This window comes from Oncorhynchus tshawytscha, linkage group LG27 (assembly GCF_018296145.1).
Source record: "Oncorhynchus tshawytscha isolate Ot180627B linkage group LG27, Otsh_v2.0, whole genome shotgun sequence".
NCBI lineage: Eukaryota > Metazoa > Chordata > Actinopteri > Salmoniformes > Salmonidae > Oncorhynchus > Oncorhynchus tshawytscha.
Window position 1 is genome coordinate 7,061,819 of NC_056455.1, and position 13,000 is coordinate 7,074,818.

The window sequence follows — 13,000 nt, forward strand, 5'->3', positions numbered from 1 at the left end:
CGATCTTTGTCCCAATGTGCAGTTGAAAACCGTAGTCGGGCTTTTATATGGCGGTTTTGGAGCAGTGGCTTCTTCTTTGCTGAGCGGCCTGTCAGATTATGTCGATATAGGACTAATTTACTGTGGATATAGATACTTTTGTACCTGTTTCCTCCAGCATATTCACAAGGTCCTTTGCTGTTGTTCTGGGATTGATATGCACTTTCGCACCAAAGTATGTTCATCTCTAGGAGACAGAACGCTTCTTCTTCCTGAGCGGTATGACGGCGGTGTGGTCCCATGGTCTTTATATACTTGCGTACTATTGTTTGTACAGATGAACGTGGCACCTTCAGGCGTTTGGTAATTGCTCCCAAGGAGGAACCAGACTTGTGCAGGTCTACAATTTTTTTGCTGATTGATTTTCCCATGATGTCAAGCAAAGAGGCACTGAGTTTGAAGGTAGGCCTTGACATACATCCACAGGTACAACTCCAATTGACTCAAATGATGTAATTTATTCTATCAGAAGCTTCTAAAGCCATGACAAAATTTTCTGGAATTTTCCAGGCTGTTTAAAGGCACAGTCAACTTAGTGTATGTAAACTTCTGACCCATTGGAATTGTGATACAGTGAATTATAAGTGAAAAAATCTGTCTGTAAACAATTGTTGGAAAAATGACTTGTGTCATGCACAATGTAGATGTCCTAACCGACTTGCCAAACATATAGTTTGTTAACAATACATTTGTGGAGTGGTTGAAAAACGAGTTTTAAAGACTCCAACCTAAGTGTATGTAAACTTCCCACTTCAACTGTAGTTTTTCTTTTCTCATGATTGGGTCTAATTGTGTTGCTTTCCTGGGGCTCTGTGGGGTCTGTTTGTGAACAGAGCCCCAGGACCAGCTTGCTTAAGGGACTCTTCTCCAGGTTCATCTCTCTGTAGGTGATGGCTTTGTTATGGAAGGTTTGGGAATCCCTTCCTTTTAGTGGTTGTAAAATTTAACGGCTCTTTTCTGGATTTTAATCATTAGCAGGTATCAGCCTATTTCTGCTCTGCTCAAATTGGTGTCTCAATTTGGTCTCTCACACTTTCACTCACTCACTCACTCACTCACTCACTCACTCACGCTCGTCGTTGGAATGAGGAGACCAAGGTGCAGCGTGGTAAGCGTACATCTTTCTTTATTAGATGAACTTGAAAAAACCACCAAAATATAAACGAACGCAACATTCTGCAGGCTACACAGTAACTGTACAAAATCAAGATCCCACAAACTAAGGTGGGAAAAAAGCTACCTAAGTATGATACCCAAACAGAGACAACGATAGACAGCTGCCTCTGATTGGGAACCATACCAGGCCAAACAAAGAAATAGATAACCTAGATTGCCCACCCTAGTCACACCCTGACCTAACCAAAATAGAGAATTAAAAGGATCTCTAAGGTTAGGGCGTGACACACTCACTCACTCACAGTAACCTTCGCTCTGACCCCATCTCAAATGTAATAATTGAAGCCCATTATAGGAGCACAGAGACCATAGGAACATGGCTGTTGACACGCCAGTCATATCCACACATACAGCTTCTCTCTGTCTCGCTCTCAGGCGAAAGGGATAGAGATGCTGTGATAGTGGAGAGTAATAAACATCAACACGCCGTTTCTCCTTTCTCATTTCCTTGTGGTTAGGTTTGTGTGTGTGTGTGTGTGTGTTCTAACAGAGCATGAGAGAGAGAGAGAGAGACCGATGCATAACCCTGAGTCTGACAGACAGAATAGTGTAAAGCTCCAAAACTAAAGCATCTCAACACTAAACACAGAACAGAAAGATGAACAGAAAGATGGAATATCGTCGACAACATCCACCTAAAAGGCCATTTAGACTGTGACAACTGAGTCCATTAGAAGAGACTTTTCGGGACTACACAAACACGGACACCAAGTTGAAAAAATGTGGGCATTTAGAGCTGACCAAATAAGGCAGTACAGAGGCAATCAAAGTTGACGGTTTGAGTGTGGCTCTGTAGGTCCAATCACAGAGAAAGAACGAGACAAAACAGTGAGTGAGAGAGTGAGAGAAGTACATTGAGTAGTTGCGGTGTGCCCGGGGCCTGTGTGTCTGCTCTGCTGGGGCGCCTGCCTGCCTGCCTGTGTGTCTGCTCTGCTGGGGCGCCTGCATGCCTGTGTGTCTGTTCTGCTGGAGCGCCCGCCTGCCTGCCTGCCTGGAAGGCTCTCCTATCCTCCCTTGTACCCAATCCTCCCTACCCCCAGGCAACCAGCCCAGCTCAATACACTATCTCTGCCCAGCCTCCTTATCTCCTCATCAGCCTGCCTGCCTATCCCAGCCCCCTGCTCCACACTGTCAACCGGCCTGTCAGAACAAGCTCACTGGGCTAACTGCAGTGGCAACAAGCATTACAGAACACATGACGAGAGAGAGATTGAGAGACAGGGGGAAGAGAGAAAGTGTATGAGCATGTTCTATGTTTTACACACACATGCGGTATACATAATGACGTCCTGCGACAGTGCTGTGTGAGCGTGTGTGTGTTAGAGCCTGACCCATGGATGAAACGCTGATTGGGGTCAGTGGGTCCACCAGCCGCGAGGAAATCCGTCGCACAGACAGAGAGTAATTCACTGTCCACTGCGCACACTTCATCCGCTTCCAACAGCTTTTTTATGTTCTGCCTTTCTCAAACCAGGAGGATCCTCCCTGATCCGTGTGGTACACAATGACTACTGGAAGGTCTTCTACCTGCCAGTTATGGGACATACCGGGAGGGATGTTTCTGGTCACTGCAAATGTGGGACTAACAGGACTTCCGGGTCACGACACCCAGAAAGAACAAACCCTCTTGAATATATGCCATTTAGCAGAAACTTAAGAGTTTAAGTATGGTTGTCCCCGGGAATCGGACCCACAATGTTGGTGTTGCAAGCGCCATGCTCTACCAACTGAGCCCAACACACTTTGAGCCACATGTGTGTTTTGTTACCAGTAGGTGCTGCAGGGGAAGAGGTGGTAAGGTGCATGTCATGTTACCGGGTAACAAGAGGGGCTGCAGTTCCCATCTACTTTCCTTCTCAAACTGTTGAGATGAACGTGTCTGTGGCTACCCGTCTGTCACTCAGCTGTCATTCTCTCGTTCTCTTTCTCTCTGACTCACCAAGTCTCCCTCTCCCCTAGCACTCTCCCTCCCCCTCCCTCTGTCTCCTTCTCTCCCTCTCTCTGTGTTCCACACATTCCTGACAATACCCTGCTGTTCACTAAAGGCTGAGTAGGCAATGTGCTCCCACATCTGACAGGAGAGACAGAGCACCACTCAGCTCGCTGCAGCCACACACACGCGCTCGCACACACAAACAGATATGCACAATATTAAAACAACAAATACACACCCGTCTCTCTCTCATCTCCCTCACAAACGGTATTCTGCTATTACATTTGCACCACCAAACAGAATCTTGAAAAAGTTTGATTCATAGATCATGGATGTGAATATGCATATCGACAAACACCCAAAACATCTGTATACATAATCTGACTGGGGGGTTTACTCAAAGGTCTCCCTTACTTAACCCCCTGGTCTCTGCTGGACCCAATGACAGGGGTCTCCTCCTGCCTCCTTATCCTCTCTTTATTGGGGGGCAAGTGTGTGATGAGGGGCCCCTAACCTCTGAACCCTGTGTGGGCCCCGCCCCCTGGCTTCAGGCTGATCCCACAAACAGATAGACAGTGATCTAGTCAGACAGACAGAGTCAAGGCTGCAGCGCAGCACAAGACGTAACCTGTCCCCAATTACTTATTTGAGAGCCCTCCACAACAACAATCACAGAGACAGAGAGACACACTCACATGTTTTCTTGTACAAGAACAACACACTTGAAACACACACACACACAGACACACACACACTGAAAGGCCAGACTGTCAGGAGGCTAAATCAAATTAGCCCTGCACCGTTATTGCTCCGTTATTGAGAGAGAGCTTTTTGTTTTTCCACTAAACCACTGCACTCCTGACCATCAGATGCCAACATAATATAGAGACAGAGGATCTGTGCCTTGCTGCCCAACTTATCTGGCCCTCCACCCAGCACCGGGGTAGGATAGTCCACTGTGGAACCATCACTATTTTAGGCAGGCAATCATTAAGGACAGCTAAGAAAACAGGACCCCCCATTTCTCCCAGACGGTTTCCTTGAAAGTGCTCCTTACGGGAAGTGTGTGTGAGAGTGAGTGAGTGAGTGAGTGAGTGAGTGAGTGAGTGAGTGAGTGAGTGAGTGAGTGAGTGAGTGAGTGAGTGAGTGAGTGAAGAGAATCTCTACACAACCATTAGCAGGGGGAAAACAGTATGTTAGTTTGCCCTGCGCTGCAAAGCTGCATTAAAGGGGCCACACCCCTCATTGCCATGGTAAACAAGGTCAATGATAGCAGGTTAGCTTTTTTCAGAGTGGTCACTAGCTGGCATAGCCGCAAAGTCAGAAAATCTGATATTAAACCTAACCCTAACCTTAACTTTAACCACATTGCTAACCATAATTCCGAACACTAAATTAACACAAAAAAGCGAATTTATGTTTTAATGAATTTTTGCAATAAAGCCAAATTTGAGGCGCCCATCTAAGGGGAAATGGCTCAGTTCTGCCTCCAGGGAAAGCTTCATGACAAACATCAACCTACTCAATGATGACTCCTACTCTCATTCTATATGTTTGCATAGCCTGTAGCTACGCACAAGTTCGACAGGAAAACTCAAGTAGCAAAATGGCAGTTGAGAAGACATTTCAGAAGTCAGGCTACGAAAAGTAGAGTAAATGGTGTGTGTGTGTGTGTGTGTGTGTGTGTGTGTGTGTGTGTGTGTGTGTGTGTGTGTGTGTGTGTGTGTGTGTGTGTGTGTGTGTGTGTGTGTGTGTGTGTGTGTGTGACCAGTGAGGGCAGTGTCCATAATGTTCCAGCAGTGTCTACCAGTGTGTACTAGGTTCATACTGTGCAGAGAGGTTTGATCAGTGGGGTAAAACATCCAAAGCGTTGCAGATTGAGGCGTCCTGGACGACGACAGAGACGTGAAAGTTGCACGGATGTTCCTTGACTGGAAGGCTACATTGAAACGTGGAGCGGATCTCATTTCTAACTTCAGTCTTTAGCTGGAATGAGACCTGGGATAGGAATGCTTAGCGACATTTAAGCCATGGATAGAGTAAAAGATCCATGGTTCTCACTCTCCACTTCAGAACCTATCTAGATGCGATTGAAGCATTCAAAACAACAGCATCTCTCGCTCTCTCTCTCTCCCATGCTCTTCAATTCAGGTTCACCCCTTTCACTGTCACCACAGATGGCGTAGATGCAGTGCATACCACACAGCCTAGGGCTGCAGAAGTACACATACATCTGTGTTTTGGAGAACGTGTCGAATGAATGACTCTGAGTCTGTGTGTGGATATACACATCCTAGAGTGTGTCTATCTCAGGGCAGCCCAATCCTCTTCCTGGAGATCTACCCTGCTGTTGGGTTTCAGTCCAACCCTCTTAAAAGGAGATATACTGTCCTGTGGGTTTTCAGTCCAACCCTCTTAAAAGGAGATATACTGTCCTGTGGGTTTTCAGTCCAACCCACTTCCTGGAGAGCTACCCTGCTGTGGATTTTCAGTCCAACCATCTTCCTGGAGATCTACCCTCCTGTAGGTTCAGTCCAACCCTCTTCCTGGAGATCTACCCTCCTGTGGGTTCTCAGTTCAACCCTCTTCCTGGAGATCTACCCTCCTGTAGGTTTTCAGTCCAACCCTAATTTAACACACCTGATTCTACCAATTAGCTGCTCAACAAGACCTTAACTAGTTGAATCAGATATGCTATATTAGGGTTGGACCGAAAACCGACAGGACAGTAGGTTTCCAGGAAGAGGGTTGTATCTACACCCTCACCCACTCTCCCAGGGTAGGTTAATGATTGTAGAGGTGAGGTGCGAGTGTGGCTGCTGTCTGGCGTAGATGCCTTGAGGAATGCCCGAGGGGCGGTGTGCTGGTGTTAAGGTGTGAGGAGACGTCGTAGCCGCGTTAAATGGACTCACACAGCACAGGTCTGTAACACTGGGTTTACTTTCCCTCCCTCCTTCTCTCCACTCCCATGTGCAATTCTACCCACTGCCCCCTCTGCCATGCAGCCACTTCAACACCGGTGGACACACCGGAAACATGACAACAAATATGATTTACTGAAAGTATATACTTCCCGGGTTGCATTATACTCAACCTTTTTGAATGGTACCCACAAGAACACATGCATAGCCCATATACTGAATTTATAAGCAGTACATAAGAGGTTTGTACATGCTCATGTCAACAACCTCTTGGGGAAATGCTTTGTCTTGATGTCACATTTTCCAAGGTGGTGAAGGCATCTGCTAAGAATCATGCAGGACAGGGGGTTTTCCTCTGCAGCCTCACGCACAACACTTTTGATCCTGAGTAACTGCCCTGACCAGGAAATGATCTCAGAACAGCTGAATCAGCATGCCTCTGGGGTCTGAGGTCAGGGACCTGACTCACGTGACTGATCTTCCTGTCTGGGTTGGCACCCCCCTTGGGTTGTGCCGTGGCGGAGATCTTTGTGGGCTGTATTCGGCCTTGTCTCAGGATGGTATGTTGGTGGTTGAAGGTATCCCTCTAATGATGTGGGGGGCTGTGCTTTGGCAAAGTGGGTGGGGTTATATCCTTCCTGTTTGGCCCTGTCTGGAGGTATCATCGGACGGGGCCACAGTGTCTCCTGACCCCTCCTGTCTCAGCCGCCAGTACTTATGCTGCAGTAGTTTATGTGTCGGGGGGCTAGGGTCAGTTTGTTATATCTGGAGTACCTCTCCTGTCTTATCCGGTGTCCTGTGTGAATTTAAGTATGCTCTCTCTAATTTTCTCTTTCTCTCTCGGAGGAGGACCTGAGGCCTAGGACCATGCCTCAGGACTACCTGGCATGATGACTCCTTGCTGTCCCCAGTCCACCTGGCTGCTGCTCCAGTTTCAACTGTTCTGCCTGCGGCTATGGAATCCTGACCTGTTCACCGGACTTGCTACCTGTCCCAAAACTGCTGTTTTCAACTCTCTACAGACAGCAGGAGTGGTAGTGATACTCTTAATGATAGGCTATGAAAAGCCAACTGACATTTACTCCTAAGGTGCTGACTTGCTGCACCCTCGACAACTACTGTGATTATTATTATTTGACCCTGCTGGTCATTTATGAACATTTGAACATCTTGGCCATGTTCTGTTATAATCTCCACCCGGCACAGCCAGAAGAGGACTGGCCACGCTTCAGAGCCTGGTTCCTCTCTAGGTTTCTTCCTAGGTTTTGGCCTTTCTAGGGAGTTTTTCCTAGCCAACGTGCTTCTACACCTGCATTGCTTGCTGTTTGGGGTTTTAGGCTGGGTTTCTGTACAGCACTTTGAGATATCAGCTGATGTACGAAGGGCTATAGAAATACATTTGATTTGATCTAGGATCAGCTGAATCGGCAGGCCCACAGTGACGCTCTGCTCGCGTGCAAAAGAGGGGCTTTCAAAGAAGATTTGACCGACACCTCAGTAAACACGTTACTTGAACGGTTAGCTTATACGTCTGAAATATACGGTTAGAACATAATGGTTAAAAGATTGTTGTGTCGATGGTTATCAAATAGTGAGCGTACACACGCCACATCGGGAAGTGTTCCTCAGATACATATATGAAAGGAGAGAAAGCATATGCCTGACTGACATGCACAGAGCCCAATGGGAACCGCGTGCTGCTATAACACATGGACAGCTGCATCATTGACCGGCTTAGCAGCAGAGATGGTTTTCATAACAGGACTCTCATATTTCCTATCGATAAACTGTAGCATCACATGACGCAATGCGCTCTTAATGGGCCTGCCTCCGCCCCGCCCAGCCACCCATCTCCCCCTGTACTGTACAGTCATCCCTATTGATTACAGCTACAGCATTGCTGCAACACCAATTCACTGCCACGCCCAACCATCCGACCCTGCGAACAACATGCAGTCCCCACTGGACGTCAGAACTGTCCTACTCCAACTGACTCCCATCAGACTCCCAGCAGACTTCCAGCAGACTCTCAGCAGACTCCCAGCAGACTCCCATCAGACTCCCAGCAGACTCCCATCAGACTCCCAGCAGACTCCCATCAGACTCCACACTGAGCCAACTGACAACAGACTCCTCGGACTGTGGCCTATATTTTCTCATTCAAACGGCTACCGAAAACAAATGTAACATTGGATGTCCTCCCTCTCCCTGTTTGCTCTCTTTCTGCTGGTCGGTTTGCTCTTAATTGAATCAGTGTTCAATCAGGCCAGGCTGCCTGACCAGGGGAGGGGAAGGAGAGGGGAAGCAGGCAGGGCCACTTCTCCCCTCCTTAGACCCAGACAGACACCAGGCTCTGTGGTAACAGAATGCTTGTTGGTCTCCAGAAGAGTCTCTAGAAACAACATGGCTTCTCAATCTCCCTCTCCAGGGAGTACGTCAGGATTGGGGCTGACACTAGTGTCAGGGTTAGAGGTGGGGTGAGGTCTGAGCTGAGGGTGGGGCAGGGCAGGGGTCAGGTCGGAAGTTGGGGCGGGAGGCTGTGACCAAGGTTATGTGCTAACTCTTAGGACCTTTAAAAATGGAGGACATCATCACTGTTGATATGGGGGGAGGGGGAGTTAGAGATGCATGGTGTTCATAAGATGTTTATTACCTTTCATTTTCTTCCCGACAACTTTTTTTTCATCCATCCTTTGTCCCAATGTAGTCTCGCTAAACAAAATAATTGTCTTGTTTTGAGGAAAATGGATTAGGGAAGATGAACTATGCAGGAGCAGCAAGGAGTGCTTCAGAGAAGTTGTCTACGGCACCGAAAATTAGGGAGACGTAGGGAGTAAGGAGATTCCATGTTTGAAAGCAGAATTTGATAAGACCCAGGTGATGTTGTGAAACACTGTGTGTCACAAACACATGATATAGACACCACACAGAGAGAGAGAGAGAGAGAGAGAGAGAGAGAGAGAGAGAGAGAGAGAGAAGAGACCACCTGGGAGGCCGAGGCCAGACCACATCACCCTCAGTGTCAAAGGCTAAATTAAACAGCATTGCAAACCTGGGGTAATTTTACATTTAAAGCCTCAGTACTTTGGGGCTTGAGATTCACCCAGACACAGTTTTTTTGTGTCGCTCATTTAGCTGCCATGTGTTCAGTCGACCATTGCTTCTCAAGTGGCTAACAATTTATCAAGAAACCGAAACATTTTGGAGAGGGAACACATGTCCTTGAATACCCAAAGTAGATAGGGAAAGACACGAACCGGAAAGACAGGGGAAGAGAGTCCTAAGATTAAAGCTCAATTATGCTGTTTAACACGTTTGTGAGTGAATTGTATTAACCAATCATGTCGACTACTTGAAATGGAAACAAACTGCAACAAACCGAGTAACTTCAAATAAAAAGGTTGAATAAATTGCCAATTAAAACCGTTATCTGGGTATGGCGGGTATCGCTGGATAATGTAATGACGTGAGTTCCATCCCTGTACCGGACGTCCCGTTCAGTGTATGACAGCTTCACTCAATGGTCAGACAGACACAATTACATTATATCGTCGAAGTGTCAGTCAGGGTGGCTTTGAAATCGCAATTCGATTTCAGGAGCAGTTTAAGTTGTTTCTCTCCGACACTGACCACCGCGTAATAGCAAAATAAACAATCAACACCTGCAGAAAACATATTCAAACGTTGGGGTGTGGACAAAGTTGCAGAGAACTCGTTAAAATGACGGGTTTTCTGTATCACATGTCTGTGTGTGTACACAGTAGCGATGTGAACTAATCCTCTTAGGAAATCATGCTCTCTGACCAACCCGATTGTCCAACGCAAGAGCTTCTGGGGTAAATCTTGAAGACTAAACATAGGAGACGAGAATACATCGATGACAACACAGTGGGGTCGATCACTTACTTCGTTCTCTGGGAAGGGTGGGATTCCAACAAGGCAGAAAGCAACTCCATTCATTGGACAGCTGGGATTGTTCAGCAGTACAAAATAGAGTGAGATTTGCTGCTATAAGAAGTTTCAAAAATAAGACGTAAAAATCGGCAAATACAGAATAGTCTGTGAAGAACAGACTATTATAGTTTAGCCTGGTGGCGATGCTCTGTGGTATTCACCTATCCAGTTTCCTTCCTTTCCAACCCCCCTCTTTTCCGTTGTTTGGGCTGTTTGGTTGGTGTTGCTCCCCCTCCTCCGCAAGACTGGCTCAGCGTAAATCCCTCTCTTGCTCGGTCTGCCTGGGGGCGCGTTGGGAAAATCTGCGCGCCGATTGAGCAAAGCGCCTGCCTCCCATTACCGAGCACTCGGCTTGCCGTAAAGGAGCGTACGGGCTCCCTCTGGCTGTGCCAAAAAGTTCAAGTCGGGAATGTACACACTACTATTCGTGTCTCTTCGGAAACCGCGACGTGTGGGGTTCGCGCATGCCACGGCGTTCCCAATGCCGTTGAAACAAAGCCCTTTTGTACTCAGATACAGAGACAGACTTACAAGAGGATAAAAGAAGGTATATATGAAGGTGTGGAAGCACGGGGCTGTTGCCTAGTGAGGCATGGGTTGAGAGAAACAAAACCGTTTCTGGTAAACGCTTAAGCCAGATGATTGTATACTGTATGGATGGGAATTTGTGGAAAGTGTGACTAAAGTGGTATTTATAGCCCATTAGGTTGCAGGATAGACCGATTAGTATGTTTTTTTGTAACTAAATATATATTAATGCAAAACAATGTTATTACATGTGTTCTGGACTGGTATTGACCATAAAGAGGAGTAAAGAACAGAAAGGATGGAAAAGAGAGAGAGAGAGAGAGAGAGAGAGAGAGAATAACTTAAGCAGGGAATGAGGGGAGAGGGGGGGAAGGGAGGAGGATGCAGAGGAGAGAGGGAAAGGGTGCAGTGAGTTTGTTGGTGTAAGGAGAGTGGGGTTGAGGCGTGGCTGGGGACCCATGTGGCTGCCATTACACTGGAGTGTGCAGTGGGAGACGGGTGCAGGGAGCAGGCTAGGGAGAGCCACTTCAAAGCCGCCTGCCTGCCGGGGGATGCGGAGTCGAGTCACAGGGAGAAAGATACTTCCCACGCACAGAGCCACACACAGCTGCCCTCCCTGCCTTCCTCTCCTCCTCCCTTTCTCCACATGGCTGCAGACACCCCCCCGCCCACCTTGTGTTGAAACACCAGCCGTGTCAAGGGCAGCTCGGCACCTGAACACACATCTTCAACTCAACCACGACCTTCAACTACTTCCACCTCAGCTCACTTCCAAAGATATTTATGAGAGTCTGCGAGGCTGCGGCGAGGCCCTGCCAGTGAGCACATTGTTGGACACCCATTGCTCCATACCGCTGCCAGAGGGTCAGCCTATAGCTGGTCAGTCGGAGTCCTCCATGGTAGAGGGAGAGACCGGGGTCTTTCTCTAGGCGATTGTGCGCATAAGGTGGGAGAGCAGAGCAGGGTGGGCAGATGGTGCTGTCTGGAAGGGGTCACATGGTCCCTGAGTGAGGGGATATGAGGAAGGAGGGGGAGGCGGGACTAGGGTCCCATGGTGGGAGTCAGAGAGCGTGAGGGCCATGGCCACTGGTGAGCTGAACTGTTCCGTGTCCCCTGTGACCATTGAGCACTGTCTATAGTCTGAAGGCTCTCTCTCTCGCTCTCAAAATGGCACCCTATGCACTACTTTTGACCGTGGCCCATAGGAAATAGGGTGCGATTGGGGATGCAGCCCCGATCTCTGACTCAGCCTGACCCTACAGTAGGCTACGTGAGTATTCTGTTTAACCAGACAGAGGAGTAAATCACTTGTGTCTGCTCTGGGTGGGGCGATACAGTGCCACAGCACTCCACCGTTCGGGTTTTCTGCAGCAGAAGTCAACTGGCCTGTCAGCCCGGCAAAATGGCCCCTCTATTATTGACGAGGGGGAGACTGAGCGAGAATAAGCCCAGCCAAGGAGCCACTGGGAAGCCGTCTGTGAGGAAGTCTGTCTGTCAGGTGTTTGAGTGGGCAGATTTAGATTTTGCATACTACTACATTGTTACTCTGGTGACTGGATTAGCTTATTTACCATTGTGTGTGAGTAGTGTATTTACTATACTATTGTAAGTCTGAGCGCTGTACAGTATGTGTATCTGTCTGGAGTAAAAACCACTCGCCCCCTCCCTCCCTCTCTTCTTTCTCTGGGTCTGTTGGACAGCCTTAGTCATTGGTACACAGCCCACGGTCCAGAGAGGGTCCCCCTGGCTGACTGAGCGAGACAGAGTTTGACCCTGATGGGCGCTGACACCCCTATATCTCTCCGCGAGGGGGGTGTATAGGGGGGAGAGCACCAAAGACCATCAGCCCCCCTCCCCCAGAAGTCATTACATAACAACGCACAGCAGAGGGAGCACTTTGGAGGGTAACCCACAAACAATCAACGTTCATCATGTTTACTCGCTCCACTGCGCCCCATCTCAAACCCCCCTGGGATGGGCCCCACCGCTGCTGCTGCCCGCTCACAGGGTCGGCTCGCGGTCCTACCCTGAACCAACCAACGCATTAACGAGATGCCAACTGTGCCAAATGTGATAAAAATTAGGAAAGAAAAAGAAGAAACTGCCATGCTAGATATCACAGTCCACAGTTCCATGCCTCTGCACTCACTGTGTGTTACAATCAATTCCGGTCACTCCAATTAGCCGGATATCTGCTGTCACACTGCTCGTCTCACGGCCTGTCCCATCGCTGTTCTCTCGCCCTCTTTCCCTCCAGTCCTGAGATTGAAGCCGTCCTTTCTGTGTGAGTAGATGCATGACACACACACAAACCAAACGCACACACTTTTGTTGGTTCTAAGCTTTGTTGTCATACCCTTTCAACATCATTCACAGTGGGCCTCCTCAGTATGGAGTGGCGCATTAGCACACACTGCTACTCTGTCAGGCCTGTCACAGCACAGTAGCC

General features: G+C 48.2%; 1 protein-coding gene across 2 annotated transcripts in view; it reads right to left on the bottom strand.

Annotated features, from left to right (window-relative positions):
- Nucleotides 1-13,000, bottom strand: part of arhgap21a (Rho GTPase activating protein 21a) — a 107,633-nt gene that overhangs the window by 78,535 nt on the left and 16,098 nt on the right. The window contains exon 1 of one of the 2 annotated variants that reach the window (XM_042307438.1): nt 9,976-10,309. The exons of the other annotated variant lie outside the window; for it this stretch is intronic. Within the exon in view, the coding sequence (XP_042163372.1) occupies nt 9,976-10,029 (54 nt within the window). The 5' untranslated portion in view covers nt 10,030-10,309. Of the gene's footprint in view, nt 1-9,975; nt 10,310-13,000 lie in introns of those variants that run through there. 2 annotated transcript variants of the gene reach the window in all.